This window comes from Nipponia nippon, unplaced genomic scaffold (genome assembly GCF_047370975.1).
Source record: "Nipponia nippon isolate SJK-2023a ecotype South Korea unplaced genomic scaffold, ASM4737097v1 scaffold_2, whole genome shotgun sequence".
Classification (NCBI taxonomy): domain Eukaryota; kingdom Metazoa; phylum Chordata; class Aves; order Pelecaniformes; family Threskiornithidae; genus Nipponia; species Nipponia nippon.
The window spans coordinates 97,499,044-97,520,571 of record NW_028262336.1 but is presented as its reverse complement, the minus strand read 5'-3'; the positions used below and the strand labels follow the sequence as shown (position 1 = coordinate 97,520,571).

General features: G+C 37.3%; 1 protein-coding gene across 5 annotated transcripts in view; it reads right to left on the bottom strand.

The window, feature by feature from the left end:
• NAA16 (N-alpha-acetyltransferase 16, NatA auxiliary subunit) overlaps nucleotides 1-21,528 on the bottom strand; it is a 71,239-nt gene that overhangs the window by 5,627 nt on the left and 44,084 nt on the right. For all 5 annotated transcript variants that reach the window (XM_087755961.1, XM_087755960.1, XM_087755959.1 and 2 more), the window contains 6 exons: nucleotides 6,084-6,156; nucleotides 5,675-5,844; nucleotides 5,159-5,311; nucleotides 3,092-3,220; nucleotides 2,366-2,579; nucleotides 57-250 (listed from right to left, as the gene is read on the bottom strand). In XM_087755961.1, the coding sequence (XP_087612087.1) occupies nucleotides 57-250; nucleotides 2,366-2,579; nucleotides 3,092-3,220; nucleotides 5,159-5,311; nucleotides 5,675-5,844; nucleotides 6,084-6,156 (933 nt within the window). The remainder of the gene's footprint in view (nucleotides 1-56; nucleotides 251-2,365; nucleotides 2,580-3,091; nucleotides 3,221-5,158; nucleotides 5,312-5,674; nucleotides 5,845-6,083; nucleotides 6,157-21,528) is intronic.

The following is a 21,528-nucleotide window of genomic DNA, read 5'->3' as shown; positions in this document are numbered from 1 at the left end:
ATATTATAGGCTTTTTATGACCATCATATTAATTTAACATGAAAGACCATGCTAACCCTTTCCAGTTTTTCAGGAACTAGCTCTTCCCTGGGTCCACTAGTTTCCTCCTCTTCTTCATCTCGCTTTTTCTTTTGATTCTTTTGTTGTCTCTCTCTTTCTGCATGTTTTCTTTCTTCTTCAAGTTTTGCTTTCTTCTGTGCTCTTCTTTGCTTGCTAAGCATTTTCTTCAACTCTTTGGCTGAGAGATTTTCTACAGATTAAGGTAACAAACAGATAACTTATATTAACAGAGTATTTAATTAAAAAGTCTTGTTTCTCTCCAACAGCACTTAGAAATGCCACTATGCTCCTCCCCTATATCAAAATGGCATACTTTTACAGCAATTTCCATAAATATCAGCACTTGTCAGACTTTCATCACTATATTGTTCAACATTACTACTGAATTACTATTTACAGCATAACACAACACTTGATCTTGCATATTTTCTCTTACATAGTTATAGAAACCTCAACTATTTTGAAAGGTTAACTACTAGAGTTGTTGCATCTGTGACAGATTTTACCTTAGAAAACGGGCAATAGTTTTCAAGGGTTATACTAAGCTCCCATATTGACTGTAGCTCAGCTTCCTTCTAATGCTAATTAGAAACATCTAGGCAGATTTACACTCCATCTTAAAACAAGCTTGTTATCTCTCATTAAAGTTTCTGAACAATATGCAGCCATGATAATTGCACTGATTTTCTGCAAATGCAATGGCAAGCAAGTTTTGCAATCAAAAACTGATATTGTTTGGGGTGAGGAGAGGTAAAATATTCTGGTATGTATTAGCAGGACCATTATATGAATCTTCAGGCTGCTTGCTGTGTTCAGATTTTTAGACTGGACTAGCATTTAGATAAACCACGAAGGTTTAACAGTTGCATGAAAAGCAGAACACACAAAACATGGTTTCCTACAGGTTCACATAGAAGTGAGGAGCCTTCAGCCTCCCCATTCACCCTTCTTTTTTTCCTTCCCTGCTGTCCCACTGACCTGACCAGTTTAGCCAGAATAATACTGTGGTTTCCACTCTGTTTACTGTAGTGTTTCAACTGAGAACAGGATTTGAGCCAATAACATGGCAAGGAACAGAAGAATAGGCTACTGAGGGACTAACACATCTTTTTTGTAGCTATGGTACCATAACCTCTCCACTGGGGTGAGGCACCGTTCTGAGATAAGGAAGCAAGGAGAAGCAAGCGTTCCTGTTACCCCATTCATACAGTGCTGTCTTCCCCTGCAGACGAGCCTACTGAATCCCAATGCACAGCAGCCAAATGAACTAACATGACTTCTTAGACTCTTCCCCACCTTAGTTTTATGACATACCGCTATCAAGATCCTCTGTCACACACGAATGTTGCATTATATACAGAAACAAATTAAAATTGGAGAGAAAAAAAGATGCAAGCTCAACCGTGCTGTGAAGTGTGCCTCTTTTTATAGGTACTTCATTATACATAGGCAGACATGGAAAAACTTGCTATTCAGCTCTGAATGAAAGGTAAGATTGTACTGGCAATATTAAGTGGCATTTTTGGTTTATTTTAACTCCCCACCCCATGTCAAATATTCTTCCCTTTGCAAAGAGCTATGCATTCATTTCACCCGTTTAGTCAACAGCCACTGCAGTGCTGACAGTAGCTGCAGTTCTACAAAAGAAGCAACTATTTATCTTAAAGGGAAAAACCTCGTAACTCATTTGTCATTGCATCCTCAGATTTCCAAACCACACCCCACTGGTTTCCTAGGAAAGTCTACTTTCCATTTAACACTAGCTTTAAATAGTTTCCTAAATGTATTAATTCTGCTAATACACACTTATCCATGTATTCTTTGGTCCTGAAGTTATGTGAAAAATGATAAAATGTAATACAGCGTTAACTAGTATTACTATGTAATAAATTAAATACACTAGATCAAAATTGAAATTCTTACAATTCAGACTGGTTTCCCACAAAATCTATCCATTGTCTCATAACTCATCTGTTAAAGACATTTATCTTTTGTTTAAATGGATAAATGGCTAAACTGAATTTTATTTTTCCTCTTAATATTCTGAAACGCCACTCCTCCCCAAGTACTCCAACTATAGCTAGGTTCATTCATGTACTAGTTTTACAATATGATAAGAGGAGAACAGAGAGGAAGAAAGCTGTAGCATGCTATCTATGATCTCTTTTCAGTTATCAAATTGTGACAGAAAACAGGAAAGACTTGTGTAAGTTACAACTCATTTATTCTATAGCAGATACGTTACTTAGCTTAATAAGCTTTTACTGTGTCATACACATATGAGCTTCCACTATGGTCTAGATACCTGAATTCACTTCTTGTTCTTTGCTTTCATTGGTAAGAGGATTATCATGGAGCTTCAAGTAGATTTCAATTGCTGATCGAGCAGCCTCGAAGTAGAAGGCATGTTTCCTGAGCACGTCTTCTAATCTCAAAAGGTCTACATAGGCACGAAGAGTCATCTTTCTCATGCAGTATGTGTGGAAGTCAAATTGATCATCCGTTATCTCAAAAAAATGCTTCAAGAAAAAACAAAAAGAACATACACACAACTCTTGTGCACTTCCCTTGCTTAGTCTATTTTTTTAATTAGATGGAGGTGAATAAAATTGCCTGTAAATAATATCAGTTGTAGCATTTAACAGGCATAGAAATATCCTTATAATACTGTCCAAGACAACCTGTCAGTAGGGAAGAAACCCAACCAGAAAAATCTCATTTTGCTAAAAACTATAATGTGATTGTTCGAAGACTTAGGCACTCTTTAAAAGCCAACTGAAATGTGACTGTTCCCGATTAAACAAAACAATTGGCAAAACACAGCATAAATGTACAAATAGTTCTATAGTTAGGAGATGTGGTATTTTATATTCAATCTTTTTCACTTCAAATAAGTGGTTTTCACATAACTAGGGATGACATTTATTACAATAAATCATTGAGTACTAACCTGTTTTTAAAAATCATTGTACTAGAAACACTTGTGTGAGAAATATTGGGAAATAAATTGATGGTGTTTGCACCTACTTACCCTTTCTACTTCGTGGCATTTTTTCAAGGCATCACCATACTTCCCTAGCCTTTGATAAGCTGCGGCACATTCGGTCTGGAACCACATACACTGCATCTCGTTTAGGTTTTCCATAGCAGAAGTTCCTTCCTGAAACACGTGTCATTATCACTTTTTGCTTTTATAATTTACCAGCCGCTTCTTTCAACTATGGCTAGTTTCAGGCCATTAGTATGAAAACAATCAATCCTTCAACTACTTGGAATACAACAGAAAATGGATATAACCACCCAGCGACTGAGAATACTACTTGTGACAAGGAATAGATTTAAAAAAAAAAAAAAAAAAGAACAAACTATCTGAACAAGATTAGTGTCTCAACAGATTTTTAAGATTAACTCATGCTTGTATACAGTCTTACTTTTACAATTCAGGGACAGAAAACAACACTATTTTTAAAAATATTAAAGTTCAAGCAAATAATTATTGTTGCTTTTTTTCCCCTGTCAGTAAGTGGCATCTACTAGTCTAAAAGTCCACTAATATATTTACTGCTTTATCATGTAGTATGAATAATTATAAGTTTCTTAGAACTTGTTAATCTAAATAAGCGAAGTTAGATTTATACTTCATACTTTTACAAGAAAAAAACCCTAGAATTTATTCTTTATAGTTTCTATGTTCTAGATTAAGAATAAACAAACTGGAAGCACGTTCCACCTATCAGAAATGCTAGCCACTAAATTTTCAGAACAGTCTTTATACTAGAAAGAAAACCCAGTTCAACTCACAACATTTAATTATTTAGGATCAGATTTATCCTATCTTAGCACAGGTATCTACACTAGAGTTCTGTATTTCTTGCTCTAACACTTCCGATAAGCATACATGACAAGTTTTAGTAATAAAATTTTCAATCGTTCTTAGAAGTATCTACAAAGCTTGGATTCACTTTCAAGTGTTTTCACACCTAAAATTAAGAAGAATTAAGGAGCCTAATGCATTTATGTGCTCCACAAAATCCCACCAAGTAGCTGTCTTCATATTTAGTTACATAAATAATGGAAATCTGGTCTTTATGAATCTAAATTTTGTTCAATGTCAAGAATATAGAATTTGAAGTGCTTACCCCATCTTTTAAGGATAGGATTTGCTTTAACAAATTTTTTTGTCTGTTGTATTACCTTAAAGGATTGAAATGTTCAAGTCCAAATTAATTTACATTATGTTACATCATAATGAATATAGCGCACGTTCATGTGCGGTTAGCTCAGATGTTATTACTGGGAAACAGCAGGTTTTTGCAAACAAGGTATCCATCAGATGCATTTCCAGAGAGTTACTCAGAAGTACGGCAATAAAAATACCTCTGGACAACTACCTTTGAACAACCTTTTTTTCCAGTATTTACTGGGCCTATACAGCTGGAGTACTGTGTCCAGTTCTGGGGCCCCCAGCACAAGAGGGACATGGGCCTGTTAGAGCAGGTCCAGAGGAGGGCCACGAAAATCAGAGGGCTGGAACACTTCTCCCGTTAAGAAAGGCTGAGAGAGTTGGGGTTGTTCAGCCTGGAGAAGAGAAGGTTCTGGAGAGACCTTATTGCAGCCTTCCAGTACTTAAAGGGGGCTTACAAGAAAGACGGAGAGAGACTTTTCACCACAAGGCCTGTAGTGACAGGACAAGGCAGAATAGTTTTAAATTGAAAGAGGGTAGGTTTAGATTGGACTTAAGGAAGGAAATTCTCTCCTGTGAGGATGGTGAGACACTAGCACAGTTTGCCCAGAGAAGTTGTGGATGCTCTATCATTGAAAGCGTTGAAAGTCAGGTTGGATGGGTCCTTGAGCAACGTGATTTAGTGAAAGATGTCCCTGCCCATGGCAGGGCGGTTGGATGAGATGATCTTTAAAAAGGTCCCTTCGAATGCAAAGTGTTCTATGATTCCATATAGTTATTTGCCACTAAGTGTAAGAGCATTATCTTAAAAATGGACACTAATAAAATATAATTTTTTTATTTTGGTCAAAAAGCTACATGAGTGAAAAATAAACTGCCAAACAAAACCTCTCTCCATTAAAGCAATATACTTACCCTCGTGAATTTAGAGCACATCTCCTCTGCATCCTTCACCATATTTGCTCGCAGCATGTATTTAGCACATTTAGAATTGATAAATCTGTCTGCAGTATCCAAAGACTGTGCTTCATCCATCCACTTGGCAGCTTCCTTCAGGTTACCTACATGCTGTTAGGGAGAATTGAAATAGCTAACTTTCAGTATAAGCTTGCTATTGACCAACTCCTGAAGTCTGTAGTTACTGGTATTTCTCCCTCAGAAATAACAAAAGGCAGTATTATTGTTTGCTCTCCCCTGTCCTCAGATTTTTTTCAGAATGACAATTTGCTGTGAGTTGTGACTTGCTCTGCGAAACCTAAAAGGGTTTTAATTTTTTTCTGAGAGAATAGTGCCCAAAAAGAAACCTGCATGAAAACCAATGCCTGTAACCACTAACTGAAATATTATCCACACATTCACACCAGTTTGATGGTTTTTTTTTTTTTTTTTTTTATAAACTACATACTCTGTATGTCCAAATTCACTTTTTACCTTGTAAATTTTTGCTTTTAAATAGAATAGTTCTATTAATGTTGGAGTGCTTGCAATTGCAGCATTAATGTAATCCAAGGCCAAAGAACACTGTCCAAGTTTGTCGAAGTGCTGTGCCAGGAAATATCGAACCCAAAGCAGTGTTGTTGGGGGCTCTTTCTCTCCATTTTCTGCAACAAAATGGAAAAAGTCACAGTAACCAGTAAGGCTGAAGACTGCATTTGAAAAACAAAAACAAAAACCAAAGCTTGGCAAATTCAGCAAATACTTCCAGTAATGCATTCATTTACTAGAAGGTATTACAACTATTTTCTTGCAAAAAAATATCAGCGCTTCAACAGTTCTTTATAACTGCCATATACAGTATTAGTAATTACAGTGTAATTAATATAAGACCATAGAAACTTACCACATGTACTAAAAAGGTCACAAGTTTTCAAAGAGGCTTCATAACCAGTAACCAGTTCTTGGATTGTAGAAACCTGCATATTAAAAAAATATCGACTTAAGTTATGCTTTACTATCATGTTTATATAAATTAACACACTGAAAAAATACTTGGGCAAAATTAGAGAAACTATCCTAAAATAATTATTTGGAAAGAAAATTGCATATATCCTCATACAGTTTACTTCACCTTTCACAGGCTACCTTTGATCACCCATTTTAAGTAGCGATATGGCAGGGAAACAAGTGTAATCTTTGGCAATTACAGCAGAAAGTAATCAAGTATATTTGATTGATAGCCTTTTTAAGTTGTATTTTGGAATTTATTTATTTATGCTATCAGTTCTTACATGTCCAAACTGAGCCAACTGAAGATAGGTGCTTTGGAAAAGACTCTGCATGAACTTCCCATAACAATGAAGATACAGAAGAGACTTCTGTGGTTTTCTGGCAGGCTGGTATGTACTATTAAAGATTTTTTGTTGTTGTTAAAGAAGTATTGTTGCCTAGAATACAGGCTGCATCTTTTTACATAAAAATCTCTATATTGATTGATTTAAGGCTAATACTTTCTGAAATCAGACCTTGCCAACAATATTGTTGTTCATTCCAAGGTTGAATGACTCAAAATTCACCCAATACAGTTTTGAACTCACACTATACCAGTTTGACATTTACAACACATACAAATGTTAGCTTCTGTGCATTTCATGACAATCAACTATTCCAATACCAGGCCCATGGCTTACAAGTGCCACATAGTATTTCTAAGCATTTTATGAAATGCTCAACCTGTTCTGTAGCTACACTCTAAACGTGCCTGCCAAATCCAGCAAGTAACCAGCCTCTTAAGGAAAGAGGAGCAATACTCAAAGAAAGAAATATGATCTACGTATATATACACCCAAAACACAAAAGGGACTTAGAAAATAAGATCTGACTGTAAGCATAGCAGGATTATGGCTACATTCACCGATCAGGTGAAACGTATAGATGGTAAAACCCTAAAACTTCAATGGTTACAAGTAAGATGATCCTACATTAAGAAAAAAGTTGGTTGCAAGAGAAAAACAGAAAATAGCAACATTTTAAAAAGCAGTATTTGACAAAGCATGCATCCACTTCAAGACATACTTTGGGAGAGGAGGGGAAAGGAATAAACCTTGTTCTAGAAGATCAAAGTATACAATTTGAAGGATACTACTTTATTTAACCTAATTCAGCACAATAGGCAAGAAATGCCAAACATTTTATTTCAAAGAGAGCTGAAGGTGACATGGCCAAGTCATACACAGCCAGTGTAAATGTCTCAAAGTGTAATAAAACGTCTAAACACACACACATATTCTGGAAAGCTCTGGGCAAATCTCATAAGAAATGGTTTCTGGTAGCAAAATCTCATTAAATACAATAAAATGTTACTAGACTTTAAATAACTACAAAGTGACACAGGAATGTAAAGAAGTCACGAGTAAACGGACCAAGGCAAATAAATGCATTAAGCTGTCCTCTGGCCTCAGACATCTATTTACTAAAAGAAACCTTCAATAACCTCAGAAAATCTTTGAAGATTCTCTTTGCTAAAATGAGTTTAAAAATGCAGAAGTAAGCATCTGCTTCAGGTAGCAGGCTTGCAGTGTATACATGCAACAGAGTAAGTGTTATTTCCTTGCTGCTTTTCACTGCAACTTCAAAGTATTGCCAAAGTTCTTCTCATCCAGCTGTCAAGTAAACTCAAATTCCTTTAAGGCCAGCCAGTTTTGCTAGACTGCAAGTGAACTGTGTGTAAAGGGAGAAAGACCCCGTCATTTCTTTCATTTCTTTAATAAAGACACCCCACCACCACACTCTGCATATAATTTTTTCTACTACTGCACACTTGGAGTATGGCTTTGTGGCTGGACAAAGGACCATGCTACCACCAAAAAGAACAGTGCCACCATCTCCAAGCCACATATGCCCAGTCCCTGCTTTGGGTCAGCACTAGTGGCTGTGTCCAGGGTTACAAGTGATTTACTCCCTGTTCCACCTCAGCATACAGATGCCCAATTACTAGTTCCATCATCGGGGGGAGCTGGCAGTGGACAGACCTGGGGCAGTGAGGCAGTAAGAAAGCCTCTTCCTAGCAGGAGGGTCTTCAATCAGCTTACAGCAACAGTGAAATCAAATCCTCTGATCTTGATGTGATGGAGAATACTAAACTGTACCATGTTTTAAAAGATGCTAAGTTCTTCCAAATTCAGAACTCTGCAGTGGTTTTGGCTTCTACAGTCCAAGAAACTACATTGGAATTGTCATTCTGAAAGCTACTTTGCACAATACGTTTGGAAACAAGTATTCAGTGAAAGCAACAGCTACAAAAGTAATGCAAATCAGGTAGTTAGGTTATTGCAGACATTCTTGATGAAAATGACAGTATCTTTGTTTCTCATGACTACTCAGCATCTTTCTTGTCCCTTTTTATGCTTATGCTTCAGTCTCTTGCTAGTAATTTAGGAAAATAACTCCAGGTTCCCGTGCTGCTTCAGGGAACAAATGATCTGGAAAATGAACCCTAATTTCTGTGTCCATATTAACTGCAAATTTAGTAGTAAAATCTGTCTCTTGGATTTATTACCATCTATTATCTGTATTCCAGAGGCACCACTGCCATCTTGAAGGCAGTAATATTTTACTATTTCTCAACACTACAGCATTATTCATCAAGATCATTTTACAATTTCTAAAAATCAAGCTGAGGTGTCTGGAAATACCATGATACTGACCATGAGTTAATTTCAAACAGTATTATTCTAGGAAAAAAGTTCCAGTTATTCCCTTGCCTTAGATCTGAAAAAGCTTAAGGTATTACAAAAGCATATCTGAAGTCATCAACAAATCTCAGGTTTTGTCATGACAAGAATAGAGCCAATTCCAGAACTGGGGCCACCAGTTTCAGAAGCCTATTAAATAATCAAAATTCCAACCTTAAACCTTTTCACAGGTCACTACTTACAACTTTAATTTCATTAAGAAAGAACAATGAGCTAAGAAGCATGAATCTGAGAAGGGGAAAAGGGGCTTTAGCCTTCCCTATTAGCGCAGACAAGTGAAGTGCTCATTTTCCCCTCCTAGACCTTATGTAAAGATTAAAATTGCACATGCTCACAAACCAGTACAGATTCTTGTCAAGTATAATAATCTTCAAAGTTAAAAAAGCATCTTCCACACTCTGTACTACTTGAAACAAAGACTCCACAAAGGCCTGACTGGTCTTTTTTTTTTCCATTCCTGTACAGTTTATTTCCATTGGAAAGGATGGTTTCATAAGTAAACTTTGAGTAAATGCCTTAAAATGTGTATCTGAGTACAAACTGAGACTGGAATAAATATCATGCATACGCATCTTAATTTCTTTAACAGAAACACAACTCACTTGAACCCCAATTCTGAATTACTTTTTCCTGTCAGCATTAGTTTTTACTTATCTGATTATAGTGAGAAATATTTTGTGTCCTCTTCTGTAAGGGACAGCCTAAGGGAAAGTTATTGTTTTCCAGGTAAATGGCTGATGGCTACAATTCTTTTATCATCACTTGTAGCTATTACGGTGGCACCTATGAGCCAGTCATCAAATGGAAGTCTGTGCTGCGTGCTATGCCATATACCAAGCGACTCCTGCCACCAGAATTTTTCTTTAGACAAAAAGAGGACTATCAAAGATAAGAATAATAATACAGGGATCCAAAATGGGATATTAGGGCTACAGTAGCCTAAATCCTAGTTTGATTTTTTCCCTATACTCCCTGTAGAGGCTAAGTTGAATAGAATGACAAATAAAAGTAAAGGGAAAAGCAATACGGAAAGGTTTTTAAGAAACATGCATAACAAAAGGCAAGGTGAAACACGTAATGGGAACAGCCTACTAGCGCAAAGCAGGGATGCAAATTTTTCAAATACAAGGCTCAGACTCTCTGGTTCATTACTATGGAAGTTAAATTACTAAATTGATTGTATATCCTATTATTAGAGCAGTTGGGCAAAATATTTTATAATAGACTTCTGTTTCAATGACAACCATCAAAACACTAATATTCCATTTCCTTCTTCAATGAAAGAACTGCAAGAAAAGGAATGAATTATCAATACTAATCATATAGAAATATTGTAGTGTACTGTAAAGTGGTCAGACTTGAGCTGTCAATAGCTTTTTTTTTTAAAGGATCCAGCTTGTTAATTTATCAGTCACAATCACTACATTTAACTATTTTTTTCAGTTGCTGCCATTATAAACCAGTAAGAAATTACCAGCGCTTCCAGTGCACAAACAGATTAAAAGCTATTGTAGGCAGTTTCAGAAGCAATTCATATGTTTAACATTTGCCACAGGTTTGAGTCCTTGCCTTTTGAATTCCCGAGAATATGTTCAGTATTATCTGCACCGTCCTCAAACGCAAACAACCAAAAGGGAAAGTTTGAAGACTGCTACTGAGATGTGAAGTTTCAAGGTGCATCTATAAAGCTGCCCAAACAAGAAAATATGCTACTGACCCATAGATATAGATGCAATGGTCTTAAGTTAAGAAAATTTAGTTATGCATTCGTGCAGAAGAATCTTCAGGCAAATCCCAGGAATACTTTAGAAAGATGCGCTCTAGTATGTGCTTTTATGAGAAGATTTAACTGTTACAGAATTCATACATATTTACACTACGGAGAGACAGGCAAGGGGTCTATTATCTTGCCTTGAACACCATCAGCAATGAAAAGGATACAAAACACAGTGGGGAATACAAAGAAGACAGCAGACGAACAAAAACACACATTACTTGGCACAAATATGTGCAGAGTGACATTCAAATCACTAAAATGGCCTATCATCATCACACATCAAATGGATCACTTCTGGGAATTACCACACAGTAGGAGACTGACGCTTTAGAAACCACTTTGACTGGATCCTTATGGAATGCCTAATACTCATACATACCAGAAGCTAAGTATTTGCATGCAGATTGGTGTCTTTTTAAAAAAAAAGAGAACCAAAACTTTTTCAAGACTAGCTATTCACAGTTCTGCACTGCATCCAGAATAATTTGAGTTATTCAGTTACTTTAATGAGAGTAACTTTTTCTTCTGCTTCAAGCAGCTGCACAGTCCACTGCAACCCATTCCAAAACAGTAACCGGTGTCTAAGATGCTGCTGTCTCAGAAAACAGTCCAACCTCACCTCAGTGTCAAATCTACAAGCTTCTGAAATTTCACTGTCTGAAGTTGTACCTTGTTCTTCAAACAGAATTCAATGGATGCTAAAGTTTGAGACCCCCATGACAGAGCTGGAGACTCTTCCATGTGGAACACTCTGGCTAATTCCTTTCATAAACTTCCACAATGGGTAGAGGAGAAAAATTAGGCAACAATTCTTCAGCTTCCAGTAGGTGACCCAATGAGGCTTCTCTTAAGAAACTTCTGGGTATTGACTTGTCGGTAATAACAGCAGATAGGTATAAATAAATAGAAGTTTCACAAGAATCTCACCTACTCCAATTCATCTGTCTCAAAAAGCTCTTGAATTAAAACTGTAAGAGAAGGATGACGTAGAAGGATCATTCTATATTCAAAAGCCATCTAAGTATCAGTACTCAGACTGGAAAAAACAAAGAGCTGGAAGTGTGGGTGCTTCTTACTCCCCGTCTACACAAACACAGGCTCACACACACACACACCTCCTTTGAGACACTCAATCCAGAAGCAGTACGTAAAACCTTCAGTTGCAGGAAAAAGATCTGTAACATCCAGGAATCAGAAATGCCTTGGTATTACCGAGCCGGTATCTTCCAAATAGTTAGCAGCCTGAAAGTACAAACACTAACTGTATTTTGGCCCAAGTATCAGATTTATCCTATATGGGCATTCCCCTCATTTCAGGGGCAGTTGTTACATGGAGCATTTCTGAACTTCACTTTACAGACAATTTTAAAGACAACCGTAGCCCTTCCTGAGGAGGGGGATGGATTGCTGCCAAGCTTTTCTCCCTCTTTCAAAATAAGGGAGTAATTTCACAGAAACATCATCTCTTATATTGATAAAGCCCTTCTACTGTTCTAGTAAAAAAAATGGCTACTGCAGAAGGGCCTGAAAAAGAGAGGGAAAACAGCAGGTAGGAGGGGATACCCCTCATGAACTGGCTCATCTTCCACGGGATGAAGGTCTTCTGTGCTGGAAATGAATTAGGATGTTTCTTAAGACAGATGTTCTCAATTCTGGAATCTGACAATGTGGCTCAGATGTCAGACAGCTGCATTTTCTTATGATTCAAAGTGTCTTCACCACTAGGAAACTTGATTTCTCAGCTGGTTCTGAAGATCTAGAGTGGGAAAAGGACTGCAAAATCCAACCTGTAAAGGCAATACTTCTGCATGTTGCATTTTCACTTAAGGTGAAAGGATGTATACAGGAAAAATAAGAAGAGCATGTGTTTTTGCCCTTCAAAGAAAGGTTATTTTATCTGTCCTTGAAACTTGGAATTGAACGACCTTTCTTCTTAAATAGGGAGTTCTCCACAGTAGTGTATTTCCTGAAGAAAACTTGTTTCTTGCAGGTGATGTGCATGGTGCTGACAACAGTGGCCCTGCAAGTCACAGAAACTGATCCCAAAGCACCACGTGATTTTCCATCAGCAAATCAAACATCTCTGAATCACACGAGTATTTATTCGAAGAAAAAAAAAAAAAACTAAAGATGCAAAAATTCCACTTCAATAGCAGAAAAGCATGTCTCAAAGCTCAATAAATCAATCCTCTTTTTTCATCTCAAAGTGCCATTGAATTTTGATAGTATCTCCCATCACCAGTACTGTAAGTAGTGGTACTTGAACAAAGCTTTCTGGTTCGCTGAGTAAGAATAGTATTCTTTATTCAGGAGAATGGGGTGTAGTTGAGTTTGTGACACCACGTTTCCAGCATAGCAGAAGAGACATCCACTAGACTTAGTAAGAATCCCTATGTCTGTGTGAGGAATTGAAAAATACTTTTCAAAATATCTAGAAACCATTTACAAATTGTTTTGCTACAGAGTACCCAAAGGAAATGGCTATTGTGCAACTTCAAAACAGTCATCATCTAGAAAAGATGGGATACCTGAAGATTGAATGACAAACTAAGCCTTTCAACAGCAGCCCTGGCAAAGTGTTTGCCTTGAGCCAGAAGAAAGCCGTGTTGACACAAACAGATAAGTCCTCGTGGCCAAATTATTACGAGTATCTTTCACAAGACAGAGAAGTATCCAGTACATACCCTGAAGCAATACTCTAAATGCCTCATGGCAAATGGAGAAGCAACAATAAAAACAGTCCGTAAGAGCAGTATGACAATACTTGAAGTCTTTGCTACGACGAGATGTTATCTAAGAGAAAGATAAGAAGGTGCTCACAAGATGCGGGAGCAGTATCAACAGACCCTGAAAAATATTTATGAACTTAGTACCAAATAAGTTAAGACACACAAAAATAGAATGCAGTTGCTGGTTCAGAGGTCTGGAGAAGGTCTTTGATGACAACATTTTGAACAGGGCTTGCAGCTGTTCTGTGGCACACACAACAGTACTAAACCACCCCTTTCTTGAGTTGCCTCCATTATCAGTCCATGTCTGAGACAGTGGTAATCATTCACACACACAAAACCAGCAACACAGAGCTGAAAGCTGGGGAGCTGAACCCACAGAATAATGAAGAATAGTCTAAAGAGCTGATTCCTTGCTTTTCTTTTGATGCTATGCTCTCCACACCATTCTAAACAGAATCTTCCCCAGAAACAGCCTGGCACTAAAAAAGCTCTGATAAAATGATGGCACAAACAAGTACATCTTCTAAAGTAATATTTCTTGAATAATTCTGTTTCAAAACTCCCTTTGCTCACAGAGGCACCTTCACAGTCCCCCTGAAGAGGGTTACTTGAGTACTTGTGATGGATAAGACGGACATACAGCTTGGCAAGAAACTTGCACCCCCTTCTTTAAGCCCCTGGAAACATTGCACAGGAGTATCCGGGGTTCAGAGCCAGTTAAGCTCTTGCCAACATGGTACATTTGCAACCTGAAGTCCCCATCTCTATAAACGCAGACACTTAGATGTGAACTTTCAGGCCTGAAAAATATTTATGAATGGTAGCAGAGGCACACTTCTGATCATCTATTGTATCTAGCACGGCCCCATCACATGATTAACAGTATTTCAATCCAGGGCACTCTGACCGTACCTTTCTGGATGGAAATAACTGATGGGAAGGAAGTTTCAAATAAAGAAGCTGCCAAAACACTCCAAAAGCTCATAAATTCAATTAACCACATTGGGGAAAATAGGGTGAGGGGGGAAGGGCAACTACACATCAGAAAAAAGGTTTTACTACAGCCTAATGAAGACAAGAAGCATCTTCATCTATAGCCAAGAGGTGACTGGCATGAATTGAGATGTGCTTTTTATTGAGGCAGCAAAGAACAGAGCACGCCAAACACATGAGCCAGCTGGCACACTTGCACTGCACAAAAGGTCTGAGTTCAGGCTCTTCTAGTGCATCTACACAGGAAGGTGTATATGGGCAGCCACCTAAAGAAGTTCCACTTCCTATGGCTTACTATAAATTTAACTAAAAGAATATCTAAGATCACAACATTTATAAGCTTACACAGTTCACAGAAGAACCAAAAAACCTCCTCAGCAAGGCTCACACTGGTTGATTTTTTTTTTTTTTAAAGAAATGTTCCTCCATCATTTAAAAAAATGTCCCATCTAGCTACTTTGAAACATAAGAAACTGACACTCAGGGTAAAAAGGGAAAGGTGTAGGGTATGCAAGTGACTGAATATTTCCATTTTTACTCAAGGCAGCTATACACTAACTTACTTGCAACAACTTCCTTAGTCTCACTTGAAAAGTTTCTGCTCCACAACTTGTTAAATAGCTGATACAGATTTACCCCACCCAATGAGGTATGAACCACAGAATGAGCCCATAGAGACTATTCAAATAAATTACTCCAATTGTGAAAGGCTATTTAGCCTCATATGGAGAATTTCCATTGCTTACATTTTGGTATATGGCTAACATCTGAATGCAATAAAAATCACAATCAATTAAAAATTGTTTTACCACCTCATGCCATGAAAGCAGAAACAGGAAAACATGACAAGCAGCCTTCTACTTAATACAAGTCTCCTTAAATTTCTTATATATCTTTGACACGCACAGATGCCAAGTTTATTTCTGTAAGAAGCTTTATTATTTTGTATAACACCCAATGAAAGTGTCACTTTGAAACTAACAGCTGTTCAGAGGTAGGTGCATCTCTATTCTTAAAAGTTATTCAACTGAGCCATCAATACTCTCTCCTGCTTACCTAAGAAAAGCACTGTTAAATGTGTGCGTATGCTCATGCATACGCGGGGCAAGACAAAAATCTGTCACTTGCAGTAAAACACACATCTAAAGGCAAGTTCCACAGTCATTTTAAATTGACCTAAATGAGAATCAACTGACAAAAAATTACTGGGTTTGCATTCAGATCTGTTTCTTGATTTAGTTTGCTAAGCAGCTGCACAGAATCTCACACCCACTTTCAGTGGAAACCTAGGTATTGTACAGTAAGTGTCAAGTACCTGTAAAAACACCTTTCCAGTCAGCTTGCAACTGGCCATTTTGACCCAGCTGGTAGAAAATTTTTATTATTTACTCTTCTATAAAGCTAATCCCATGATATCATGGTTAGTCACTAACTTCAGCATTTCTCAGTGTGTGGTGACTAAGCAGACATAATTCTCAGGATTTTCAGAGAGCTACCAGCTTATGAGGACTGGCTAGCCACAAAGCATTAACTCTGCAGTACCATATTTAAAACAAAACAGAATAAAAAGCAAAAAACTAACCCACCCCACAACCCTGGGAAGTTAGAGAGTTTTCTTTGTTCCTTGACCATCTAAGAGATAAGTCTACTTTCTCTACTGCTTGCAAAACGTAACTAATTAGATACATTTCTTTGAGCTGATCTACACTTTAAGGAAGTCCACACATTTTGATTTATTGTATATTGTCGTAGAATGAGATACAAGAGCTTTATTAGCATTTAGATTTTTCTTTACACTTAGTTCCTTACAGCTAAACACCTCCATTGATGACTTGTAATCACTTTCAAACATGAAATACATCCAGTGCAGTGTCAGATACACTCAGAATTTAAAGTTTGCTAAAAATCAAGCACAGCTAGAGCTCCTTTTTGCCCTGGGTTAGGTTTGGAGGTGTGCCTTATGATACACATCATTGCTAGTAAACTGCATGTCTTCCTGAAAACTACAGCTGCATTGCAATAAGTTTGTGTGTAATCTGTACACACTTGACTATATACACCATCAAATCTTACTCTGATTTAGCATCTCAAGATAATGCTAACTTGCTGTGTAAGGGAAGATTACTGTTGCTGTCCATTACTGCTAGCACTGGTAACAGCTACTCCTGAAATAAAACAAGGGATACTTTTTCTAGTGTCAATACCACCAATGAACACACAGGCTTTTTGAAATACTAAACTCCAGAAGAAAAAACTTCCTCCATTTATCTAAATGAGTTTAGTTTGTATTTGTCATTCAGAAAGTAACATCTAACATGGTATTTTGTACACCTGCTCTGCTGAAACAGCATTATTTCTTTTTTAGGGCATGCTATGTACAAGCATAACGAATTGGAAAGTTTATAGTACAAGCAGCATTTGATAAACATTGCAATTGTTTTGTAATTTTGACTGAACTGTGCAACATTTCTCAACACATGTAACTGCACTAACCAGTTTGTGTCTTGAACATGTGCTCTGGAAACACTTTTGTCCCATACGTAACAGGCTTTGCACCTCCAAGTTATTCTTAAAGGAGAGAACTCTGAGCTAGAGGAAAGCTGCTTGGTACACCAGCTTTGCAGGGAGCAGGCTACTCAGACAGAATGGCAAACGAGTCACAAGAAGAACATTCTTCATTAAGGAATTTACCCCTGCTTTGGAAAGGTCTGGCATGTGCATGTTTACGCATTGAAAGTACAACTGCACAAGCTCCTTTGGAGCTGTGCAACAGGTTTAGAAGTGCAAGATCAGTCTCACATTAAACAGAACAAACTTTAAATAGGATGACTATAAATACAAGAGCCAGCCATGAATTTTAAGTGCTTTGAATGTAACAAGTTGAATATTAAAACAACTCCTTAAAAGTTATTTTAAAAGCAATACTCCTTGAATATCTTTATAACCAAACTGTTAGGGCATGTATTTGGGATGGAAAAAACGTAGGATTCAGCCAGACTTGAAAATGAGGTCTTAGCTTTGAGATTGCTAGGAACTGTCAGAATATGTTATCAATGTAACATAAAGTTCAACTTTCCTCAAAAAACTGAAGAAAGCTTCAATGAAAATGTATATTGGCTATAGGTGCAGCAAATACACTGCCTATATTAAAGCTACAGAACATTTAAGTACAAACATTAGTGTTCAGCTGTATCATAAATATTAACTAATTTGACTATGATGTTCATATCAGACTACTACATAGGCTATCTTTTTTAGAAGTGAAAGCTAACACAGATTAGCAGTTTACAAAAAACTGTCAATGAGAAGTTACACAATTTAGAAAAAACTTTTGTGCAGGAACCTGGAGTTCAGTAGGACAGCAACACCACAGTCAGAACAGACTTACTGTCCCAGGAAAACTCTCCCACAGTGGTCAAGCTGTAAAAGGTACAAGACAAAACTAAAATAAAAACCTAGCGACTGCACAAAAGACTATTAAAGGCTTGATTTTTAAGTTTCTTTTCCAATTTTACACTTCCAAACACTGATCTTTCACTGCATTTTCAAAATAAGCTATAGAAATTTAACATGCCAGTCTACTACTGAAGCCTGCAGATAATTTAGAGAAGCCCACTCATTTATCTGCTATTTCCAATTACACAAAGAGAGACTGCTAGAAAAAAAAGCACATTGCTTAAATATATTAGACATCTTTCATCTAGGAACTAGCCCAAAAGGATAAGCAGACTATAAATGGGATATTATTTTTCCCCAGAGATACTGTTACAGACATGATGGAGCCTTATGAAACACTCTTAGTTAATAAATTGGAAAGCTGGGCTAGGAGAGCACCTCATATGGAACACTGAGGATCTGAAGTTTACCCTTTTTTTTAAATTCATTCCACCCCACTCCACATTAATCTACACTTAATAGTGAACTGCAAATATCTGAGAAGTTAAAACAACTGACATTTTCTTGATGTGAGTGTAGCACAGAAGAAAACCAATACTAAAATTCAGAGATGACTGGCTAGCTCAGACTTGGTGTCCTAACAGCAGTCACGTGTCTGACGTACGCTAAAGACAACAGGTTGTAAGGTGCAAATCAAGGAGCCACTCTAAAGCAACAGAAATACAGATACCAAGCAACACAATATGAAGTATTTTGTTATACGTTTTTTCCTGAAGAGTGCTTGCCTCATTTAATATACACCAGAGAGCGAATGAAATGGGAAAGAAATGGGATAATGTTCTATGAAAGTACTGACACCCGCAAAACAGTTTTGCTTTCGTTTTCACATTGCCTTAAAACACCCAGAACCAGATTTTCTAACATGCTGAGCATTCCACATCAACTGAGGTCATTGAATGCTTCTGAAGATAAACATCCCTGAAACCGTAACTCCTGGGCTATATGATCAATGCCTGCAGAATTTGGCCTTGAGACCTTACTGCCCGTTTCAAATGTGTGAAGAATGGATAACACTTCCCCTCTTTATTGTACTGTGTCAAGACTAGTAACTTGTAAGATGTGACAAACCACAGCATATGAGAAAACTGCCAAACAAAAAATCTGCATTATACCACAGTACGTAAACACATTCAGAAAAACAATATTCTTCATTTTAGAGCACTTGACTTTCCAGTTTTACTGTTACTCCTAATGATCCAGTCGTAAAACTGGTGACACAATGAATTAAGTTAACAACAGCAGTACAAATTTACACTGAAAGTTTTAAGACACTCGTAAGAATACAAATTCAGAGCAAACCAATGCTCCGAGATGTCACTGTGGTCATCACACAACTAATTTCAAGAGAAACTGGTTTTTTGAAAGCTTTTGGACAAGTTTGGGGACTGCACAAAAGAAAGCAAGTGATTTCACAGGAGCAGAGCATCAGTAGGAGCAACTATGAGCAGAGATGTTGAAAGCATTTCTTGTGGGTCTTCAGATGAGTATTTGGAGCGGTTATTCCCAATGTAGACCACTCAGACCAAAAAGCTCTCTTGGTGAAGTAGTTCGTAAGTCAGCTGCTACACCTGTCAGCTCTTGGCTTACACGTTACCTCAGGGACCCAAATTATCAGCCATCAACATCAACCCATTACAGAGTAGAAGCATCCTATCCTGGCAGTACCTACAATGAGGTTTCTCATCCTTCTCTTTCCTCCATTTATTTTGAAGTTTCCTTACTCCTTAAGATACAGTTACACAGCAGAAATGCTATCTTTTGCAAAAAATGTATCAGTTGTTAACCGGATCCTGAGCAAGTCCACTTACCAGATTTCCCCTCCTGGAATTTTAACTCAGAGACACTACTTTCTAAAGCTTGAACTGATAGAGTCAGTATGAAAAAAAGGCTGTCCTTGGTTGATCTTAGAGTTGTTTCTTCTTAAAATGTAGAGATATTCCTAGTGGAACTGATGTTTTTCACTTCCTTATGTAATCCACCAATAGCTCACAGAGGGTATCTAACTACAAAGCCAGCTGCACCTTGCTTTACATTCCTTTAGCTTTCCACATCAAGGAGGGAAAATGCCTTCTTTCCTGAAAGAGTTAAAGAAAGATCTTCACTGGAGACAGCCTACCTTCCTGTGTAGACAGTCTTACACCTTTTTTTTGAGACTGTTGTTTCTGGTGTTTCTTCCAGCCAGACATTTTCTCTCATCCAGTATTTCCTCACAGTCTCCATGTTTTTAGTTACTCAGAAAAGGGGCACATGTGCACTAATGTCGAGCTTCAATGGAATCAACCAACGCACCTGCAACACAATCGACGCAAACCTTGATGTTGACTAATTGAAGATCTTCACTCTTCAGATTTTTATCTCTTGGACATAGAGACCAGCATGTATGGGGAACCAAAGAGTATTTCTGAATATTGCTCAGGTACAAAGAAAACTTTTTTTGGGGAACTTAGGGGTAGCATTTCAAGATCCCTCTCTTGTGAGGAACAAGAACAAATAAGGCTGTTCATAGTTATTTCTAATACATCTGGACAGCAGCTTACAGAATGTAAAAATTACTATATCCCATGCAATTGCTTATACTTCAGGTTATTATTAGCTTTCAGCAGAAACATTCTGCCAAGAGCCACAGCTACATTCACCCTAAACAGTAACTTTGCACGAACAATGAAACTCATAATAATGCAGTGGCACTCCTAAACAAAAGTTTTTGCTTCTTGAATATGCCAAAAAGACTACAGCTTCTTCCCAACAGAGTATGTATTGTGCCAACTGTGTGAATTTTATTCAAGTACAAAGATATCAACATGATACATGTAGTTTAAATAGCCAAGTATACTTGCTATTTAGAAACTAAAAGAAGCCTGATAAAAAAAATTAATAAGCCTCCATGCTGCATAGCAGGCTTTTTAAATTAAAGGTTTAGCATTATAGAAAACTCAAGAAGACTGGCTATTTTACTGATACCCATTTTTTAATAATAACAAACTTCAGAAACTAAAGCACTAAGCAAAGAATAAAAACTATAAAACCACTTGTAGCATAAAGGAGGAAGAGCCCAGTAGCTAGATAGTAAGTCTCCTGCACCCACGTCAGAAGTATTTCATGTACACAGACTGTATTGAGACATTTTCCTTGTGAATGCTCCATGTTTCTTAGCAGGTAAATAAAACATATATACAGTCACATTTCAAAACTTTTCATTCACATAGCAGCACTTTAAGTGGTTATTCCAAAAGGCTCCACAAATCATGAAGGTGAAACTTTTCATACTGTTATACAAGTATCAACCGTAAGTAAAAAAAAAATCCACTATATTCACATTTTTTAAAGCCATGTTTTGTGCAGATAACATTTCAAAGTTCTAGAGGAAAGCAGGATATCTTGCCAGTAAAAAACCCCAAACCCCAAACCCACAAGTTTCCTTATGTAGGATGAAGCTGCCTTTTTGTTATAGCCTCCCCTGCTATCCTCCCATATATCTCAATTAACTCATTTTAGTTAGTCACCTACAATTCTTACTACTTAGTCCATGGTTAAGAGTGACAAAGACAACAAATTTGCTTTAAAATGCAAGTTACCTCCACAGTATGTTTATGAATTGATGATACAGAAGTTTAGTATTTTAGGGCAAGATGAAGA